This window comes from Mustela nigripes, chromosome 7 (genome assembly GCF_022355385.1).
Source record: "Mustela nigripes isolate SB6536 chromosome 7, MUSNIG.SB6536, whole genome shotgun sequence".
In the NCBI taxonomy this organism is placed as follows: domain Eukaryota; kingdom Metazoa; phylum Chordata; class Mammalia; order Carnivora; family Mustelidae; genus Mustela; species Mustela nigripes.
Genome location: NC_081563.1, coordinates 19,558,481 through 19,580,535, shown reverse-complemented (window position 1 = coordinate 19,580,535; position 22,055 = coordinate 19,558,481). Strand labels below are relative to the sequence as shown.

General features: G+C 43.5%; 1 protein-coding gene and 1 long non-coding RNA gene across 2 annotated transcripts in view; one reads left to right on the top strand and one right to left on the bottom strand.

The window, feature by feature from the left end:
- Nucleotides 1-15,438: 15,438 nt before the first annotated feature.
- On the bottom strand, nucleotides 15,439-17,904 carry LOC132021193 (uncharacterized). Its single transcript, XR_009405263.1, has 2 exons — nucleotides 16,811-17,904; nucleotides 15,439-15,732 (listed from the first exon to the last, which is right to left on the bottom strand). It is a non-coding gene; the product is annotated as an uncharacterized LOC132021193 (long non-coding RNA).
- The window catches only part of ASXL2 (ASXL transcriptional regulator 2), a 136,441-nt gene continuing 130,124 nt past the window's right edge, over nucleotides 15,739-22,055 (top strand). The window contains exon 1 of the mRNA XM_059405277.1: nucleotides 15,739-16,536. Coding sequence (XP_059261260.1) covers nucleotides 16,480-16,536 — 57 coding nt within the window. The 5' untranslated portion in view covers nucleotides 15,739-16,479. The remainder of the gene's footprint in view (nucleotides 16,537-22,055) is intronic.

Sequence of the window (22,055 nt, the reverse complement as noted above, 5' to 3'; positions counted from 1 at the left end):
GCAGGGCACAAGTACACCTTGTCCGCCTCTGCGCCTCTGCTCTACTCCTATCCCACATTAACTCCATTCTTTCATTGACTCCATTCTGTCATTGACTCTTCAAGGTGGTAGTCAGGAACCATATATAAAATAAAAATTAATTGAGATGAGTTCATAGAACTGCCTCAGCCCATGCACTTGCACAGATCCTGCAGCTGTCCTGGTATCTCTTATCTCCCTCCTTTTCCACTTATTCTGGATCTCCCTCCCGCTCAGCCGGATCTTTGCTGGTCTTGGTTGCTTGTCTCCATCTTTGGGAAATGTGTCTGATTCTTTGGTTATGGAGCCCTTGCCTGAGAACCAAGGGCGCTAAGGCAGTAGATCCCCCAGTAGGGAACCGTGCTGGGGTTTTGCCTTACTTGCTCTCAGTGTCAGCTCATACCTCTTGGAGGGTCAAGATATTCCCTTTTCCACATTGCCCAGTTATCCTAGTAAATGGCCACAGTCCCCATGTGGAAAGAATAATGGCATCACTACTGTGTATAATTGTTGCAGCCCTGTGGGGTCCTTCCTCAAGAGGACTTGGGATCCCCTTCAACTCATGGGCTCTAGATCTGGAAACTGGGTGACAGATTATGATTTTCCCTCACAGTGGCTGACCTCGGCTTTCTACTCCCTCGTATCCATTTTATGTTGCTGCCTACCAAATGACCACAAACATAGCAGTTTAGAACACACCCCATTTTAGTCACAGTTTCCATGGGTCAGAAGTCTACAAGTGGCTTTGCTGGGTCCTCCATTTGAAGTCTCACAGGCTGGAATGGAAGTGTCAGGCAGACTATTTCCTTTCTGGAGAGTTCCTTCCTGGAGTTCAGAACACTCTTTCAAGGTGAAGTCCTTGCTGATGCAATTCAGTTTCTTGCGGTTGTAGGACAAAGCAAGTGCTCTTGACCATGGCCCAAACAAAGCAAGAGCTCTTGATCATGGCCCTAGCTCTTCCAGGCACTTCACCTTCTAGCAGCTTCCTCATTCAAGGCCAGCAGGAAGATTTTGCAGGGCAGTCGGCTAAGATGGTGTCTTTCATAACATAACCCAATTAAGGAAGTGACCATCCCATCACCTTTACTATACTCTCTGGGCTAGAAACAAGGTATGGGTTCTTGAGAGGAGGGGATTATACAGGAGGGTGACTGGTGAGGGGAGGGGGGCCTCACCCTAGGTGGAATGCCTCTCTTTCACATTCATTCTTGATCTTTTGTTATGTAAATTAAGCAATACCCCTATTGTCTGCCCATCTTTCCTCTTTCTGTTTCCTAGGTGCACCCTTGTCTATGAGCCATTGCCCTTGAATCTGGGATGATCTTGTGACAGGCTTTGACCAATAAAAATGACAGAAGTGATACTGTGCCTGAGACACAGCCTAGATCTCCAGGTGTCTGGCAGCTTCTGCCTCTGCCCTCCTGAATGCTGAGATGTTTGAGGAATCTGGTCTAGCCCGGTAAAGAAGAAAGGCCATGTGGAGGAATACCAAAGTGTTCCAAGTCAACAACCAAAGCAAATCGCGAGACATGTAAGTAAGGCCACCTTTCTGCCCAGCTGACCACAGTTGAATGCCTCTGTGTAAGCGAGCCCAGGCAAAACTGAAAGAGGAACCATTCAGTCCACCCACAGAACCATGAGAAATACCAAATCATTGTCTTAAGCCACCAGTTTTGGAGTGGTTTATTACACAGCAATATGTAACAGTAATGCATTTCTACTTGAACTCCAGTCAATCATTGTTTGATGGTGGCTCTGGGGACATCAAAACCCTACCTTTCCTCATTTGCCCTACTCATGAGCCAAGCGTGCACCAGTGATTTTGGGAAAACTCTCAGGCAGGGAATCCCAGATGTTCGCAGGAAGGAGCTGTCAGCATATACGGGAACACTGAGTATTGGGCGGATGTGACGGAGACCAGCTGCATTTCCTACAACCTCGGATGCTCTTTTTCTCCAACTTGCATGGGGAGTGGGGGAGAAGGTGGAGAGGAGGATGTTTCTTTGACGAACTGCAGACCTCAGACAGGATAATACCTGTGGGAGACACCACCACGTAGGGGAAGAGTTTGCAGCACACAAAGGTGGGGGCTGTCCAAAACGGAGGTTGGAGGGGTCTCCTTCATTCTTTCCAACTTCTCTAAGAGCCGCAGTTCTCCAGCCTGTTCTCAGCCTGCAGGCCTAGAATCCCACGTTTTGCCTGCTCTCAGATTCCTCTCCATCACTCTCTGCTTCCTAGTGAGCAAGCCCCCTTTCCCTACCGGACTGGACTCCTCACTAACCTCCTGCAAACCGCCCATCCTTCTCACCTCTTGGCACCTCCCTGTCTTTCAGCCTCTGTCCTTGAGGTCCCCACCAACTCCATGTCCTGTCCTTCAAATCTAATGCACCCATATCAGCTTTTCCCATATCAGGACATCCAAACCTTAAGGAGTTTTAAAAAGGGATGTGTCAAAAAAGATCTCATCCGTGAGGTGAAATTACATAACATCTCAGGTGTGATTTTTCTCCATGTCTGCCATTGCTGGGGAGATTCTATTTAAGTTTGCAATAGATGCGGTATCCAAGGTTGCTCAATTGTTCCCAGGTTATCAAATGTTGTGAATTAACATTTCAAAACATCTTGGAAAGTTACGAGAAGAAATCTTTCTTTTGTCTGAACGTGCAAAAAAAGATGAAGCAAAGCAAATTTTGTGCATATACTGACATGAGCTGTGTTCCCGTACTTGGAATATAAGGAAGTGGTTCTACAAGAGACGGATGAAAGAAATCTACTTCCAGTTTATTAAGACCGCAAGAGCAAAAAATCACAGCATTTTGCAGCGGGTTTGCAAAACCACGCACATCTGAGATATCCAAATGCAAAAAAACTCCCTTTAGAAGGGAAATTCAGCCTGAACCCAAGTATCAGAATCCATAGCATATCATTTTCCACTCCCTCTGCATTGCAAATGGTGGCAAAACATACATGAGTTGGTTTAGTTTCCTTCATCTTAATATTTTCTCCCTCAGAATAGCTAGTGAGCTTTTCGGAACATCTATCACGTGTCAGAAACTTCCATTCACTTGATCTTATCCTCAGAGCAACATCCACTATGCCAACTAGTTCTAGTTGAAATTCATGACCACACACCGCAAAAGGAGTCTCAGTGCTGCCAGGCAACCCTACTACACTTCTCCAGTATGTTCTCTCCCCCATTCTCCCGAACAAGTATTTCACACATTCATGGCTCTTCTCAAAGCTCTCACATCCTCCTCCACTTCCTCAGCCCTGCCTACCTCGCCCACCTCTTCCCAGACCTCTCTCTCCACCTCACTTTCCACTAGGTCTTCTTTATATTCCAAGGACACACCAAACTCTTCTTAGGCCTCGGGGCTTTTAAAATTCTCTTTCCCTCTAATTGGAATGCTCCACACCCTAATTTTCACAGGGCTAGTTCCTTCTTGTCTTTTTCCTCTTCCTTCTCAGATCAAATGTCAAATTCTCAGAGAGCCTTTCTTTGTAATCCAAAGATGCTCCAATTCAGTCACTGTATTGCAAGTCACTGTATTGCAAATCCGCTTGGGGTGGATTGTCTTCCAAGCTTTTATCAACATGTAGTACTAAAGTCTTATCTATTTATTTCTCCCTGGTCTTCACAGGAATTATGCTTCCTTACGTGGTTTTCTTCTGTTCTTTCAATATCCAAATGGGAGCCTGTCACATAATAGGAATTCAAAAATGAATTTTTTTTAAGATTGTATTTATTTGACAGAGAGAGGAATCACAAGTAGGCAGAGAGGAGGCTGGCAGAGAGAGAGGGAGAAGCAAGCTCCCGGCTGAGCAAAGACCCTGAGATCATGACCTGACTAGAAGACAGAGGCTTAACCCACTGAGCCACCCAAAAGTGAATCTTTATTGAGTAAACTATCTGAACTTTTTGGCAGACGAGGAAGGTAAAGATTAGAGATTCTAAATAAAGTGCTTATGTTCCCTTGGATAAATGACAAAGTTGGGACTCGAACCTAAATCTACTTGGGTCCAGGCTGTATCCACATCTATGTAAACAGTCTCTCGTTAGAATGAAGATTTGAAGATGTATTTGGCCTCGTAGGAGCATTTGTGAGTGTGGACAGCATGTGAGATAACTTCAGAATGAATAGTCGAATTCCTCAGGCAGAAAACCAAGGAGATGCTGAGGACATCTGGCTGGACAAAACCCACGGTAACTAAGGAGCAGCACATCCTGGCTATTCCTAGCTTGTTCCTGGCTGGCCTCCAATTCCTCTGCCTTCCTTCCTGCTTCCTGCATCTCTGAGCCTTTGACCACCTGCAGTCCCGCGCAGTCAAAGTTGGGCTCCCATACCCATGAAGTGAGCAGGTCCATGCCTGTCAGTAGCATTGAGATTTGCGCTTTCAAGAACCTGGACTAAGATTGTTTCTGTGGGGACCTTTCATCTCTAAGTCTGGTTTACATGTCAGCCTACATTCTCAGGAAACTGCCTTTTTAGTTCTTTGCAGAAAATGGGAACCTTGTGTTGACACTTCATTGATCCTCAAAATTACTAATAAAAGGTGAAGGAGAGAAAATGAGGACCCTTTTGGGGCATCTGGCTGGCTCAGTCAGGAGAGCATGCAATTCTCGGTAGTGATCTCGGGTAGTGAGTTCGAGCCCCACATGCGACATAGAGCTCACTTAAAAAAAAGATAGGAAAAGAAAATGAGGACTCGGGGCTCCTGGGTGGCTCAGTGGGTTAAGCTGCTGCCTTCAACTCAGGTCATGATCCTGGGGTCCTGGTCTTTCATATTTTAATATGAGTTATTTGAGAGTAAAGACTGTGTCTTGTTTATTTATTCCTGTATCTACTTATTCATTCAATAAAAATGTATTGAGCACTTCCTGTTACAAGGTGCTATTCTGGGCACTGCAAATATAATAAACATGACAGACTCAGGCCCTGACCACACTGCTTTGCAGTGTTGCATTCATTTCTGGTCCTCAGTGTTTGGCTCATGAATGAAATATATTAATTTTTTTTTTAAGATTTTTTTTTTATTTGAGAGAGACACAGCAAGAGAGGGAATACAAGCAGGGGGAGTGGGAGAGGGAGAAGCAGGCTTCCCGCTGAGTGGGGAGCCCCATGTGGGGCTCGATCCCAGGACTGTGGGACCATGACCTGAGCCGAACTCAGATGCTTAATTGCTGAGCCAGCCAGGTACCCCAAATTAACCTGCTTAATTGAATTGGATTGAGTATCAAGATTATATTACTAGTCAGCAGAAACTGTCCCTAAAACAATGTTAAATTTTATTTATTTATTTGACACAGAGATAGAGAGAGATCATAAGGCAGAGAGGCAGGCAGAGGTGGGGGGGAAGCAGGCTCCCTGCTGAGCAGAGAGCCCAGATGTGGGGCTCGATCCCAGGACCCTGAGATCATGACCTGAGCTGAAGGCAGAGACTTAACCCACTGAGCCACCCAGGTGCCTCTAAAAATTTTTTTTAAAGAAGACTTTACTTATTATTTTAGATAGATAGAGAGTGCACGTGGAGGGGCAGAGAGGGACAGAGAGGGACAAGCAGACTCTGTGCTGAGCAGGGAGCCCAACTTGGAGTTCAATCTCAGACTCGGAGATCATGACCTGAACTGAAATCAAGAGTTGGAAACTCAACCAATGGAGCCACCCAGGTGCCCCTAAAAAATGTTTCTTGAGGGGCGCCTGGGTGGCTCAGTGGGTTAAAGCCTCTGCCTTCGGCTCAGGTCATGATCCCAGGGTCCTGGGATCGAGCCCCAAATCGGGCTCTCTGCTCCACGGAAAGCCTGCTTTCTCCTCTCTCTGCCTGCCTCCCTGCCTACTTGTGATCTCTCTCTCTCTCTGTCAAATAAATAAATAAAATCTTAAAAAACAAAAATGTTTCTTGAGAAGTTTCTCAATCTTTGTATCCTCCTATATAGATTGCCAGATCTATTCCTTTCCTCTAGGCTCTTGCGGGCCTTGTGAGCAAGTAAGCTAAATCTTGCTGCTTAGTAGAGAAATGGGACTAGCTCGTTATTTATAAGTTTTGCAGGAGGGAAGAAGAGTTGAGAAGGTCTGCTTTTGTCCTTTTTTTCTGGTCATATATGACACATAAGATACAATAGCTAACAGTTATGGATAGCTTCCAATGTACCAGACACTGTTCTAGGTGCTTCTAGACACGTATAATATCATTCAGACTCAATAGTCCTCATAGCACCTCTGCCTCTAAGCAGTGACTGTTATCGACTGCTATAGGGGCAGAGGTGAGGACTTTGTTTTGTTTTGTTTTGTTTTGTTTTAAAGATTTTATTTATTTATTTGACAGAGAGATCACAAGTAGACAGAGAGGCAGGCAGAGAGAGAGGAGGAAGCAGGCTCCCCGCTGAGCAGAGAGCCAGCCGTGGGACTGGATCCCAGGACCCTGAGATCGTGACCTGAGCTGAAGGCAGCGGCTCAACCCACTGAGCCACCCAGGCGCCCCCAGAGGTGAGGACTTTGAACAGGATCCTCCTACAGCCTTCCTCCTGGTCCTGACCTAAGACACAGCAAGCGTGTTTGAGATGGCCCACTTTTTAAAGCTGAAGTCTGTGGTGAGGGCAGACTTGATGAGAGCAGAGCTAACAGCAGCCTTGTTTTCTGGCACATTCATACAATGCTGTTTATCCCATATTGCATTTTTTTTTTAAGATTTTATTTATTTATTTGACAGACAGAGATCACAAGTAGGCAGAGAGGCAGGCAGAGAGAGAGGGGGAGGCAGGCCCCCTGCTGAGCAGAGAGCCCAATGCCTTGCTCCATCCCAGGATCCCGAGATCATGACCTGAGTTGAAAGCAGAGGCTTTAAACCACTGAGCCACCTAGGTGCCCCTCATATTGCATTTTTACAACAATTGCTCAATCTATTTCCCTCCGGAAGCAATGTTGGTCTAGCTATCTGTGAAACTACAGAAGAAGTCTCTTAAAAAAAATATTCTCTTTGCATGGTCATTAGACAGAGTTGGATAAATTCTACCAAACTGGGGTATCTATTTAAGTTCATTGTAATGCATTCTGATACAATGATACAAATAATGCATTATTTACCTAATTTACCAAACTGAAACGTAAAACAAAATACAACGAGTACCTGGGTATCTTAACACAGGGACAGAAATAGCTTTAAAAATGGGTTTTTCGGGGCGCCTGGGTGGCTCAGTGGGTTAAGCCTCTGCCTTCAGGTCTGGTCATGATCTCAGGGTCCTGGGATCGAGCCCCGCCTGGGGCTTTAAGGGCACAGATAGACTGAAAGTAAAGGGATGGGAAAAGAGATTGCATGCAAATGGAAACCAAAGGAACTAGAGGTAAGCTATATTTACATCACCCAAAATAGACTTTAGGCAGCGCCTGGGTGACTCAGTTGGTTCAGTGGCTGCCTTCGGCTTGGGTCGTGATCCCACAGTCCTGGGATCAAATCCCACATCGGGCTCCATGCTCCGCAGGAGCCTGCTTCTCCCTCAACCTCGGCCTATCTCTCTCTCTTTCATGAATAAATAAATAAAATCTTCAAAAAAAAAAAAAAAAAGAAAAGAAAAGACTTTAAGCCAAAGCCTGTAACAAGAAACAGGTAGAATCCCTCTATAATTGTAAAAGGATCAATTCATCAAAAGGCTATAACATTTGTAAATATTTACCACTCACCATGGAAGCACCTAAATATATAGAGCAATCATTAACACTGAAGGGAGAAATGGACAGCAATACAATAGGAGGGAACTTCAATATCCCACTTGCAACAAAGGATAGATCATCCAGACAAAAAATCAATTAGGAAACATTGGACTTAAATGACGAGCTAGACCAGATGGACTTAACAGACATGCACAGAACATTTCCTCCAAAAGTAGCAGAATATACTCTTCTCAAGGGCACATGGAACATTCTCCAGGATAGATCGTATGTTAGGTCACAAAATGAGTCTTCATTTATTTATTTATTTATTTATTTTAAAAGATTTTATTTATTTATTAGACAGACAGAGATCACATGTAGATAGAGGCAGGCAGAGAGAGAGGAGGAAGCAGGCTCCCCGCTGAGCAGAGAGCTGCATGCCGGGCTCAATCCCAGGACGCTGGGATCCTGACCTGAGCCATAGGCAGAGACCTAACCCACTGAGCCACCCAAACGCCCCACAAAACGAGTCTTAATAAATTTAAGAAGATTAAAGCCTTATCAAGCATCTTTTCCGACCACAATGGTATGAAACTAGAAATCAGTTACAAGAAGATAACTGGAAGCTTCACAAGTATGCAGAAATCAAACAACAGGATCCTGAAGAATCAGTGGGTCAAAGAAATCAGAAGAGAAAGAAAAAACAGTCTTTGAGACAAATTAAAATGGAAATATAATATATCAAGACTTATAGGGTTACTGGGTGGCTCAGTGGGTTAAACCTCTGCCTTCAGCTCAGATCATGATCTCAGGATCCCAGGATCAAGCCCTGCATCAGGCTCTCTGCTCAGTGGGAAGCCTGCTTCTCCCTCTCCCTCTGCCTGATGCTCCCCCCACCTCCATTGTTGTGCTCTCTCTCTGTCGAGTAAATAAATAAAAATCTTAAAAAATGAACAACCTCCCAACAAAGAAAAGTCCAAGACTAGCTGGGTTAACTGGTGAATTCTACCAAACATTGGGAAAAATTAACACCAATTCTTCTCAAGATCTCAAATAGAGAAGAAACACTTCCAAACTCACTTTATGAGGCTAGTATTACTCTGATACCAAACCAGATAAGGATACTACAAGAAGAGAAAATTACAAGCTAATGTCCCTGATGAACATGGGTAGAAAAATCCTTAAGCAAAAAATGAGCAAACCATAGAACAATGAAATCAAGAGCTGACTCTTTGAAAAATCAATAAAATTGATAAACTTCTAACCATACTCATCAAAAGAGAGAGAGAGGACTCAAAAAATGAACAAACCAAATTCCACAGTACATTAAAAGGGTCATACACCTTGATTAATTGAGATTTATTCCAGGGATGTTCAATAGCTGCAAATCAATGTGATATACCACATTAACAAAATGAAAAATAAAAATCATATGATCATCTCAATAGATGCAAAAAATTTGGCAAAAATCAACATTTTTTCATGATAAAAACTGTCAATAAACTAGGTGTACAGAGACTATAACTTAACATAATAAAGACCATATCTGACAAGCCCACAGCAAACATCATAGTCAATGGTGAAAAGTTGAAACCTTTTCCTCTAAGGTCAGGAATAAGACAAAGATGCTCTCTCTCTCTTTTAATTTAATTTACTCTCTCCCCATTCCAAGTAATCTTTACACCCAATGTGGGGCACAAACTCATGAACTTGGATCAAGAACCATATGCATTAACTGAGCAAGCCAGGTGCCCCAAGGATGTCCACTCTTTTTTTTTTTTTTTTAATTTATTTATTTGACAGAGATCAAAAGTAGGCAGAGAGGCAGGTAGAGAGAATAGAGGAAACAGACTCCCCGTTGAGCAGAGAGCCTGATGTCAGGCTCCATCCCAGGACCCTGGGATCATGACCTGAGCCGAAGGCAGAGAGTTAACCCATTGAGCCACCCAGGCGCCCCAAGGATGTCCACTCTTGCCACTTTCATTCAACATAGTACTGGAAGTCCTAGCCAGAGAAATTAGGAAGAAAAAGAAATAACAGGTAAGTAAAATGGAAGGGAAGAAGTAAAATTGTCTCTATTTGCAGATGTCTTATTATATGTGGAAAACCCTAAAGATCCCACCAAAAAACTGTTAGAACTAATAAATGAGTTAGTATTTTGCAGCATACAAACCCAATATAGATGGGGCACCTGGGTGGCTCAGTTGGTTAAGAGTTCTGCCTTCGGCTCAGGTCATGTCCCAGGTTCCTAGGATCAAGCCCAGAGTCAGGCTCCCTGTCATTGTGGAGCTTGTTTCTCCCTCTCTGTCTGCTTGCGCTCTCTCTCTCAAATAAATAAACAAATCTTTAAAAAACAGAAAAAAACCAATATAGAAAACTTATTTGTGTGTTTTATTTTTTAAGATTTTATTTATTTATTTGACCAACAGAGATCACAAGTAGGCAGAGAGAGGTGGGGGAAGCAGGTTCCCTGCTGCTCCCTGCTCAATCCCAGGACCCTGGGATCATGACCTGAGCCAAAGGGATGAGGCTTTAACCCACTGAGCCACACAGATGCCCCATCAGTTGTGTTTCTACATAACAACAATGACCTATCTGAAAGGGAAATTAAGAAAACAATACTACTCATAATAGCATCAAAAAGAATAAGATACTTGGAAATAAATCTAAGCAATGAGGTGAAAGATCTGAACATTGAAAATTATAGGACTCTGATGAAAAAGACTTAAGAAGGGGCGCCTGGGTGGCTCAGTGGCGCCCCTAAATAAAATCTTTTTAAAAAATAAAATAAAACAAATGTCCATACTACCCAAAGCTATCTAGACTGAATACAAACTCTATCAAAATGCCAATGGCGGGGCGCCTGGGTGGCTCAGTGGGTTAAGCCGCTGCCTTCGGCTCAGGTCATGATCTCAGGGTCCTGGGATCGAGTCCCGCATCGGGCTCTCTGCTCAGCAGGGAGCCTGCTTCCCCCTCTCTCTCTGCCTGCCTCTCTGCCTACTTGTGACCTCTCTCTGTCAAATAAATAAATAAAATCTTAAAAAAAAAATGCCAGTGGCATTTTTCACAGAAATATGGAAAACAATTCTAAAATTTGTATGAAACCACAAAGGGCCCTAAATAAAGCAATCTTGATAAAGAAGAACAAAGCTGGAGGCATCACACTCTTGATTTCAAGCTCTATTACAAAGCTAGAGTAGTAAAACAGTATGGTATTGATATGTAAGACACATAGGTCAACAGAACCTAATATAGAGCCCAGAAAGACACCCACACATGTATAACAGACTAATTTATGACAAAGAAGCCAAAAATATATGCTGGGGAAAGGATAGTTTCTTTAATAAATGGTACTGGGAAAACTGTGTAGGAAATGGTCTTTGTGTCAGACAGACTTAGCTCTATGATGGAGCTGTGCGAACTAGGGGCTCAATGTCCAGGATTCTGTTCAATTTATAATAACATCCTAGTCTGCTTTGAAAAGACAATCAGAAATCCAGGCCCTGGGGCGCCTGGGTGGCTCAGTGGGTTAAAGCCTCTGTCTTCAGCTCAGGTCATGATCCCAGGGTCCTGGGATCGAGCCCCGCATTGGGCTCTCTGCTCAGCAGGGAGCCTGCTTCCTCTTCTTTCTCTGCCTGCCTCTCTGCCTACTTGTGATCTCTGTCTGTCAAATAAATAAATAAAATCTTAAAAAAAAAAAAAAAGAAAGAAAAGAAATCCAGGCCCTGAGGGTAGAAAGGGTGGGAGAGTAGGGGTCCATGGCTGTAACTGTGAACACCTGAGGAACAGGCCTTGAGAATTGTTAGTCTTGACTTCTTGCTTTTGTGCACATGGATTTGAAACCAGAGTGACTCCTCCCTCATTCCACCCTGTGGCAAGCCAGAAACTCAAATTTCTTGGCCAATAATGATTTCTTACAGATGTGCAAAAACTAGTGTCATCTTTCTTAACAATCTTAATGATGATTAGATTTCTAGTAACAGCTTCATGAAAAAGTTGCTTCTTTACAAAATTGATCTAGCAATATTTCTGACAATGCCTGCCTCATAAAAGATGTTGAAAATATCATCTCTATCCCTGATGGGCCTGGCATGTGGCCCATGACCATCATGATGGAAGCTATTTTCCAACACAGGTGCTCCAGCAGATACTGCCCATTTGGACGCTGGCCTGGTCAACAAGGAGATGTCTCTATCTACTCTATTTATGTATCTATGAATCTATTATCTATATCCACAGTCTACTATTTCTGTGTATATATATTATCTATTTAGACATGTAAGGAGGCAAAGTATTTCTATTTATCTATCTATAATAAATATATATTTTAAAGATTTATTTATTTTGAGGGGCACCTGGGTGGCTCAGTTGGCTAAGTGTCTGCCTTTGGCTCGGGTCATGATCCTGGGGTTCTGGGACTGAGACCCCCCCCCTTGTCAGACTCCCTGCTCTGCAGGGAGTCTCCTTCTCAAGCTCCATCTGCCCCCTTCCCAGTTCGTATGCTCTCTCTCTCTCTCATGCTTGCTCTCAAATAAATAAATATCTAAAAAATAAAAAAGAAACAAAAAAATATTAATTTATTTTGAGAGTGAGAAAGAGTGAGTGCAAGTGGGGGGAGGGGTAGAGAGAGAAGGAGAGAGAGAATCTCAACCAGATTCCCTGCTGAGCTCAGGGCCTGATGTGAGGATCATCTCATGATTCTGAGATTATGAACTGAGCTGAAACCAAGAGTCAGACATTTAACCGACTGAGCTACCCACATGCCCAAGATTTTTATTTTTATATTTTTAAAGGTTTTATTTATTTATTTGATGGAAAGAGACCCCATGAGAGAGGGAACACAACCCCAAGGAGTGGGAGAGGGAGAAGCAGGCTCCCTGATCAGCAGGGAGCCTGATGTGGGGCTTGATCCCAGGACCTAGGGATCATGACCTGAGCTGAAGGGAGGTGCCTAACCATTTGAGCAACCCAGGCACCCCAAGAATTATTATTATTATTATTTTTTAGGCAGACTCCATGTCCCTTGTGGAACCCAATGTAGGGCTTGAACTCACAACCCTGAGATCAAGACCTGAGCTGAGATCAAGGGTCCAGTGCTTAACCAACTGAGCCTCCCAGGTGACCCAAAGATTTTTTTTTTTTTTTTAAGATTTTATTTATTTATTTGAGAGAGAGATAGTGAGAGAGAGCATGAGAGGGGAGAGGGTCAGAGGGTGAAGCAGACTCCCCGATGAGCTGGGAGCCCAACGTGGAACTCAATCCCAGGCCTCCAGGATCATGACCTGAACCAAAGCCTAACCAACTGAGCCACCCAGGTGCCCAAGACTTTTTTTTTTTTTTTTTTTTTTAAGATTTTATTTATTTATTTGACAGAAATCACAAGAAGGCAGAGAGGCAGGCAGAGAGAGAGGAGGAAGCAGGCTCCCTGCGGAGCAGAGAGCCCGACGCGGGGCTCGATCCCAGGACCCTGGGATCATGACCCGAGCCGAAGGCAGAGGCTTTAACCCACTGAGCCACCCAGGCGCCCCAAGACTTTTTTTTTTTTTAAGATTTTATTTATTTATTAGAGAAAGAGAGAGTGCAAGTGGGGTGAGTGGCAGAGGAAGGAGCAGACTTCTGCTGAGTAGGGAGCCCAATGCCAGGCTTGATCCTAGGACTTTGGACTCATGACCCAAGCTGAAGTCAGATGCTCAACTCAACTGGGCCACCCAGGTATTTCAACCCCAAAGACTTACTTACTTTATTTATTTATAAAGATTTTATTTATTTGTCTATTTATTTAATAAAGACTTCATTTATTTGTTGGAGAAAGAGAGATAGAAGACAAGCAGGGGGAACAGCAGGCAGAGGGACAAGTAGGCTTCCTGCTTTTCAAAAAGCCCAGTGTGGGACTCAATCCCAGGACCCTGGGATCATGACCTGAGCAAAAAGCAGACACTTAATTGACTGAGACACCCAGGTGTCCCCCAAGACTTTATTTTTAAGTAATTGCTACATCTGAGGTAGGGCTCAACTCGCCATCCCAAGAGTTGCATGTTCTATTGCTCTACTGACTGAACCAGCCAGGTGCCCCTAGACTTACGGTTTAGAGGGAGATGGTACGTATCTTGAGTGCTATGGATAATGCTATGAGTTCCTAAAAGGATTTGTGAAAATAAACCCATCTCAATTACTGTTATGGAGCTGTTTAATCAGTGCCGGAAGGAGAACTATAAGCACATATCTAGATGGCTTCTGAAACTCCCATTAAGACTGTTTTGGGTCTTTTGGGGCATGTGGGTGGCTCAATACTTAAGTGTCTACCTTTGGCTTGGGTCATGATCCCATAGTCCTGGGATTGAGCCCCCTGCTTGGTGGGAAGCCTGCTTCTCCCTCTCTCACTTCCCCTGCTTGTGTTCCCTCTCACTGTGTCTCTCTCTGTCTAATAAATAAATAAATAAAATAAATAAAATTTTTTTTTTGGTATTACATCCCCCTTTGAAAAAAAGAATTTTTTAAAAAGAGATTATATTTATTTATTTGACAGAGAGAGAGATCACAAGTAAGCAGAGAGACAGGCGGAGAGTAGGAAACAGGCTCCCTGCTGAGCAGAGAGCCAGATGCAGATGCAAGGCTGGATCTCGGGACCCTGAGACCATGACCTGAGCCCAAGACAGAGGCTTAACCCACTGAGCCACCCAGGCGCCCCTCAGTTTTTTTTTTTGCTTTTTTAATATATTTATTTCACAGAGAGACAGTACGAGTAGGCAGAGCAGTGTGCAGAGGGAGAGGGAGAAGCAGGCTCTCTGCTGAGCAGGGAGCCCAATGTGGGGCTCCATCCCAAGACGAGGGGATCATGCCCTGAGCTGAAGGCAGACGCTTAACGACGAGCCACCTAGGTGTCCCGAAATTTAAAAAAAATATATATTTTATTTATTTATTTGAGAGAGAGAGACAGCAGGAGAAGGGGAGGGACTAGCAGGCTACTTGCTAAGCAGGGAAGGACTTGATCCAGTACTCCAGGATCATAACCTGAGCTGAGGGCAGTTGCTTAACCAACTGAGCCACCCAGGAGCCCCTAATTTATTTATTTAAAGTAGTCTCCAGGGGCACCTGAGTGGCTCAGTCGTTGGGCATCTCCCTTGGGATGGGGTCATGATCCCAGGGTATGGATTGGAGTCCCTCATCGGGCTCCCTGCTCAGCAGGAAGTCTGCTTCTCCATTTTCCAATCTCCCTGCTTGTATTTCTGCTCTCACAGTCTCAAATGAATAAATAAATTATTAAAAAAATAAAAATAAAAAGTAGGCTCCATCACCATTGTAGGGCGAGAAGTCAGAGCCGACATGAAGAGTCACACACTCTACCAACTGAGCTAGCCAGGAGCCTCCGAATCCTCTTTTCCCAAAAATGCACAATTACACACAAAAATATTGTTCATAGATTTAGGGGGTCCATGAACTTCTGACACCAAACCATGGATTCCAAGTTAACGATTGCTCTCACCATTCTTTCCTTCCAAGAAACAGCCTCTCAGTCCTATTTTAAAATATAGTAGAGAGCTAGATTTACTCTGGTTTCTCTTCAGATGTCATACATCTTTCGCCTTTTACTAAACTAGACCGGAAACAATTTCTGGAAGCAGATGTATTTTGGAGAAAAGGAGGTGTTAGTACACGAGTTCGTTTTACTTTGCAAAGTATAAAAACATGGATAATACGCTGGAAGATGCCACATTCTGGATTCTTCAGGATGCTATTGACTCTACAAATAAAGATTTCCGACCACAGACCTAGATGAATCGTTAAGCAAATATTTATTCGTTTCCTGATATTTACAGGCATTGTGCCAGTGACTGAGGTCACCCAGACAAAAAAGACACCATTTGGGTCCTTGATGAGACTCTTCACTTGAAAAAGCCCGGATGTTACTTGTGGCCTTTAAAAAAAAGTGGAGGGGGCGCGAGGGGAATCATCTAAGTGTCAGAGACATTGTAGGAGCTGGAAAAAGGGCTCCGAGCTGGAACTGATTCTTGGTTTCTCCGCGTCCTGGACAGATGAGCTTCGTACGTCACTCAAACTCATCTCTCATCTATCGAAAGGGGATAGTAAGCAGACGAGAACTGTTGCAAATCGTCAAAAACATAACCTTTGTAAAAATGAACATGGACAAAGAAAAAAACACAAGTAGGAGGCTTATTGAAAGTGACAGCCAGGAAGATCGTCCTTTGAGGTAAAAGTCCGGCTCTTCCAATGTTCTAAACCCACCGCGGCGTGCAGCACGCGGTCAGCATACGCTCACTAAGCCTTCCGGGATGGATCAAGTTCCGCTTCCGCAGGCGGATTTTCACTGTAGGCGTGAGCGCACATCAGCGCACATCAGCGTCGGACCTCCCTCCCGCGCATGCTCCAAAGGATAGGCGGCGAGCGGAAGGGCGGGGGAGGGAGGAGACGCTGCCGACCGCCGGCTCGTTCGCTCTGCAGGCCAGCGCGGGAGGCGGGGGCGCGCGCGCGCACGTTCGCGCGGCCGGCTGCGTACAGTAGTGACGGCCGCGCGGGAGCGGTCACGTGACCGTAGCGGCTGCCCGTACAGTAAGGACCCAATATGGCAGCGGCGGTAGCAGTGGCAACGGCAGCAGGAGGACCGGCCGCCCCATAGACCCCCCCCGCCCCCCCGCGCACCACCCCGTCGCTTCCTCTGCTTGGGTGCTCCTCCGGCCTGACTTCCCCTTTCTCCCACCTTTCCCGGCACCGCGGGAAAAGCATCGCAGGGCAGAGCAGGCAGGGAGGGCGGCCGGAGCCCGGACACGGGAGCCTCCCAGTCAGTTCAAGACCCGACATGAGGGAAAAGGGCCGTAGGAAGAAGGGCAGGACCTGGGCGGAGGCCGCCAAGACGGTAAGGGGGAGGGAGCGAAGGGGAAGCCCGGGAGAATTTTGTTTCCTCGCCGCCTGCCGGTCGCAGGGGAAGGGAGGTCATTGGCCCGGCGACCCGGCTGAAGGGGGCACAAAACCGCGCGGAGAGGGCGGCGGTTAGTGTCGGGGTTGTGATCCCTGTGGGAATGGAGGCGCCCAGCGGAAGAGGGTCGCCGCGGGGCTGTGGCTTCTCCCTGCGTCTGCAACGAGTCCCCTTGGTGTTTTGAAGCTGCCTTTCGGGGTCACGTCGCTCTCACCTCCACTCTGTGGTAGCTCCCGCCCCGGCATGGGGAAGTCTGTTGTGCTTGCACAGTAACCGGTTCTTCTCCCTTGTGCGGCTGAAGAGGCCCCATTGGATGCAGATAGGAGAAGGCTTGTGCGTGCACCCAGCCCCGGAAAGAAGAGAGGAGCGCTGGATCTTGGTAGAATTTACCCGCTATAGCAGACATGCCGCCTGACCCCGGGTCCCCTGCTCGTCTGGGCTCCCAGATCCAACGTGAGGTCACGAGGCTCTTGTTTTTGTTTGCTGTTGAAGCTGAAAGTGCAGGAGGTGTTTAGAAACGAAGTAACAGGTGGGACTTGTAGATTTTTTTTTTTTTTTTCAGTTTCCGTAGAGATCTACTCTGAACAAGGCAGCAATGCATGGTGGGACGTGTAGTTTACCCGGCCTTGACTTTTCCGTAGTTAAAGTGATGGTGGGTTCACGAAGTTGTAATTAGTAGGTAAAAGCATCTGTTTTTCCCCCTAATTTTTCATAACGGGGTTTAGAGGTAGAATTTAAGTGCTCAGTGAGACTTTCATTGTGTCGTATGAAAAAAAGGAAAAGCGTGAATGTATGTAGAAATGAAACATTAGGCGATGCAGTGGAAAAGTAATAGGACATAAAACAGCAGCATGTTAGTATTGAAAACTGAGAAAGTGTGGAGATATTATCTTTAATGGTGAATCATGTCAGTTTTACTTGTATAATATGGAGAACCTTCCCAAATGAACCTTTTTTATATGATGTACGGTTTGTTTTTTTAAATGAGGGTTTTTTTTCTCTGATTATGAAAGTAATAAATGTAAACTGGGAAATTTTGAAAAATTAAAGGAACGTATAAAGAAGAAAATAAGAAATCACTTATTTCACCCTTCAGCTATATTTGTTAATGTTTTGTTATATTACTATTCAGTCTTTTTAATTTATTTCCCCACATTTGGATCCTGCTGTTTATTCAATCTTGTGCATTTTTGTAAACCCTGTGCATTTGTTTTGTAAATTTGATGTGATAGGGGATTGATGAGTCTTAAGCTTGTATTTGTTTTAGTTGGAAATGTGAAAAGTTAGTGAATTAATAAAAGCACGTTTTATTTATTGAGTGTTTTCACTTAACAGTCTCTCTTCATAATTGTGACTGTGCTGATAGTTTCCTTCTAAATTCTAGAAATAATTTTTTTTGGAGGTGAGGAAATTGCTCCTTCACAGGCGGCTGTTAAGCTCTCTTCTACTTGATGAGTACCTCAAGACTTTCTTTTTTTTTTAAAAAGATGGCAGATTTTAATTATAGGTAAGCCGACCACAACCCTAATTATGTGAATTAAGTCTCTAGAATCTTAAGAGTACTTTTGAATTATGATCTCTTTGGATAAAATAGTCTAATCATTAGGAGATGGTGACAAGTAGGAAAAATTTGCATTTGCTGATTAGATTTTCCTATACTTAACATATTTGTTAATTCATAATAAACATTTCATGCCTAGCTAGCTATGCGGAAAAATAGTATCTAAAAGATGGAAAGGCTCGTTTATTAAGTAGAGTACTGAGTGAGTTCTTCAAGGGGCTTGGTATTATTTGGTTCTGGCAAATGTAAGGCCTCAATCTTAGTAAAAATGAATTTTAGAAAGAGAATGCTGACACTAAAACTTGTCTTTCCCTAGTAGCCAAAGTGTAAAAAATCACCTTACTCGTTTTGGTTTATCATCTGTAAAGTGAGGAATTAAACTAAATCCCTGTATTCAAAAGATTTCCGTTTGTAGGAAGTCCTATTTAGAAGTAAATGTAGAGGGAATAGATAAAAGTAAATCTTTAATATTTCAAAATAATGAGATCAGAAAATCAGTGATCTGGCAAATGGAACTAACTTTGACCTAAATTAAGAAATGTTGCATATATTTATAAGATTAAGAGGACTAGGAGAAGTATATCTTAAGAAACTTATAAGCATTAAGGTCAAATGTTCTAGGAACAGTTTCAGCAAGGAAAGAATAAAGTTATTTATGAAAACAAGTTATATCTTATTTCATTGTGTTCTTGGTACATGCATTGTAGAGCTGTCTTGTTTTGGGAGCACTATTAAAACGGGGTTATATTTCTGACCAATAATATAGCAACAGATAAATACAATTAATTATAAGTGAATATATCCATGTATGGTGGAAGGTAGTGTGTGGATGTGTGAGAGCTACCGATTGATGTAAGGTTATTATGAACAGTCTGAAAAAACAAGATAATAAGATTCATAATTACTGTTAGATAGTAAAATTATGCTAAGAGGCTGATTAAATAAAGTGTATAAACTGGTTCCAGTAACTAGGGACACCAGAGAGAGGGATAATAGAGTTGAGATTCCACAGAACTTGAATGTCATTCACCACATAGGACCATCTGACTGATCTTATATTTGCCCTATATAAGTACACTAATTATAAAAAGCATTACTCAGACATTTAGTTAACAGCCACACATGTTTTAAATTTGAAGGGTGGCAGTGATGGTTATGAAATGATTTGGATCTATAGTATAGAGTTTGGTGCAGTTTGAATAGAAAAATTTGTAGTAAGCCAGAGATCTTGAGGACCATTCCACTGAACTGTGAGCACACCCAGTTACGCTCATTCTTTAAACAAAACAAAGCAAAACAAAACCAAAACCCTTGTATCGTCTAAATATTTAATGACATCCCTGAGTAATTTAGCTGTTTTTATAAAGCAGAGCTTTTGAAATAGTACAATCTTGTTGATCCTGTTTTCTTTTTTGACTTTTCCCTTATTATGCACCACAACTAGGGAAGCATTGTCCTAAAAGGACAGGTTTGTTGTGCTTGTTAAGTGGAGGGGACAGAGAGACAGACCATAGAGTTACACACTTAGAAGTACCTTTGGATATCTTGGGAATAAGGTGATCAGGTATGAGGAGTGAAGTATGGGTGTTAGAGGTGAGGAGCACAGCAGTCTGTCTTGTATATCTTTAGCATGTGGTTTTTTGATTTAAGAAAAGGTGGCTTTTTTTGGGGGGGGGGATGCTATCTATAGAGTTCCCTTAGTGGTTAATATTATTTTGAGTGTACATAGATTTTTATTTTTGTCATTTACCTAGAGTTATTTAACTATGGGGAACAAGATGGAAGATAGAAAATTTTTTCTGCTGGGGGCACGTGGGTGGCCCAGCATCCTGGGATCCAGTCCCGCATCTGATCAGTGGGGACCCTCTTTCTCCCTCTCCCCACTCCCCCTGCTTGTGCTCTCTCTCTGTCCATTAAATAAAAAAATTTTTTTTAATTAAAAAAAAATTCTGTTAGAGGAATAATCAGAGTTTAATTACTTTGTGTAGGAAGTACAAAAAATGAAAAATAACTGGAAATACAATGGGGGGTGCCTGGATGGCTCAGTGGGTTAAAGCATCTGACTCTTGATTTCACTCAGGTTATGATCTCAGGGTTTAGTTAGATCAAGCCGTGTGAGAGGCTCCCACTAAGTCACGGAAACTGCTTGATTCTCTCTCTCCCTTTCCCTCAGCCTCAGTTGTGTGCTCAAGCGGGCATGTGCTCTTTCTCTAAAAAGAACCAAATATAATGATAAAAATATATAATGATGGGCACCTGGGTGGCTCAGTGAGTTAAAGCCTCTGCTCAGGTCATGATCTCAGGGTCCTGGGATCGAGCTCCGCATCGGGCTCTCTGCTAAGCAGGGAGCCTGCTTCTTCCTCTCTCTCCCTGCCTGCCTCTCTGCCTACTTGTGATCCCTGCCTGTCAAATAAATAAATAAATCTTAAAAAAAAAAAAAAATATATATATATATATATATATATATATATAATGAACAGAAAGGTGTTTAGGAAAACATCTAAATAAAATATGCTTTAGAAAAAATGAAAGTCTTAGAAATTTTCAGGACCCGTGATCTTTATTATAATTTTTTCTTAAAAATTAAAAATACAAGGGAGCCTGGGTGGCTCAGTTCGTAAGTGTCTGCCTTGGGCTTGGGTTTGATCCAGCCCCACATGGGGCTCCCTGCTCAGTGGGAAGCCTGCTTCTCCCTCTCCCACTCTGCCTGCTTGTGTTCCCTCTCTCACTGTCTCTCTGTCAAATAAGTAAAATCTTAAAAAAAGAAAAATTTCTGTGCATCTCCCAGAATTCTGTTAGGAGCTTAGAGAATAGCATCACATTTGCAGAATTCCTTGCTATTTCCTCCTATACAGATTTTTTTTCTCTTAAAAGGCTGGCTGTGCAGTTTTGCTGTTGGTGAAAGGCATTGTGTTTTCACTACAAAAAGCTGTTTGGGGGTGCCTGGGTGGTTGAGTCAGTTAAGCATCTGCCTTCGGCTTAGGTTATGATCCCAGGGTCCTGGGATCAAGCCCTGTGTGAAGTTCCTTGCTCAGTGGGGAGTTTGCTTCTCCCTTTCCCTCTTCCTGCTACTTGTGTGCTTGCTCACTCTTTGTACTCTCTCTAGTGAAGAAAGAAGTAAAATCTTAAAAAAAAATTAAAGGTTATTGGATATACTAAACTTAAAATCCTAAATTTTAGAACTCTTTATTGTATTTTTTTAAAAAAGATTTTATTTATTTATTTGACAGAAAGAGATCACAAGTAGGGAGAGAAGCAGGCAGAGAGACGGGGGAAGCAGTCTTCCTGCTGAGCTGGGAGCCCAATGTAGGGATTGATCCCAGGACCCTGAGCCTAAGGCAGAGGCTTAACCCACTGAGCCACTGAGGCGCCCCATTCTATTTTTATTTAAAAAATAAAAGATTTATTTTATTTTATTATTTTATTTAATTTTTAAAAGATTTTATTTTATTTTAAGCTTTTATTTATTTATTTGTTTATTAAAGATTTTATTTATTTATTTGTCAGAGACGGAGAGAGATTGAGTGAGCACAGGCAGACAGAGAGGCGGGCAGAGGAGGCAGAGGGAGAAGCAGGCTCCCCACCAAGCAAGGAGCCCGGGGTCATGACCCGAGCCGAAGGCAGCTGCTCAACCAACTGAGCCACCCAGGCGTCCCAACATTGGGAAATTTCTGTAATAATTCTTACTTCTTTTTTCTTTCTTTTTTTTTTAAAGATTTAATTTATTTATTTGACAGACAGAGATCACAAGTAGGCAGAGAGGCAGGCAGAGAGAGAGAGAGAGAGAGGGAAGCAGGCTTCCTGCGGAGCAGGGAGCCTGATGCGGGGCTCGATCCCAGGACCCTGAGATCATGACCTGAGCCGAAGGCAGCAGCCCAACCCACTGAGCCACCCAGGC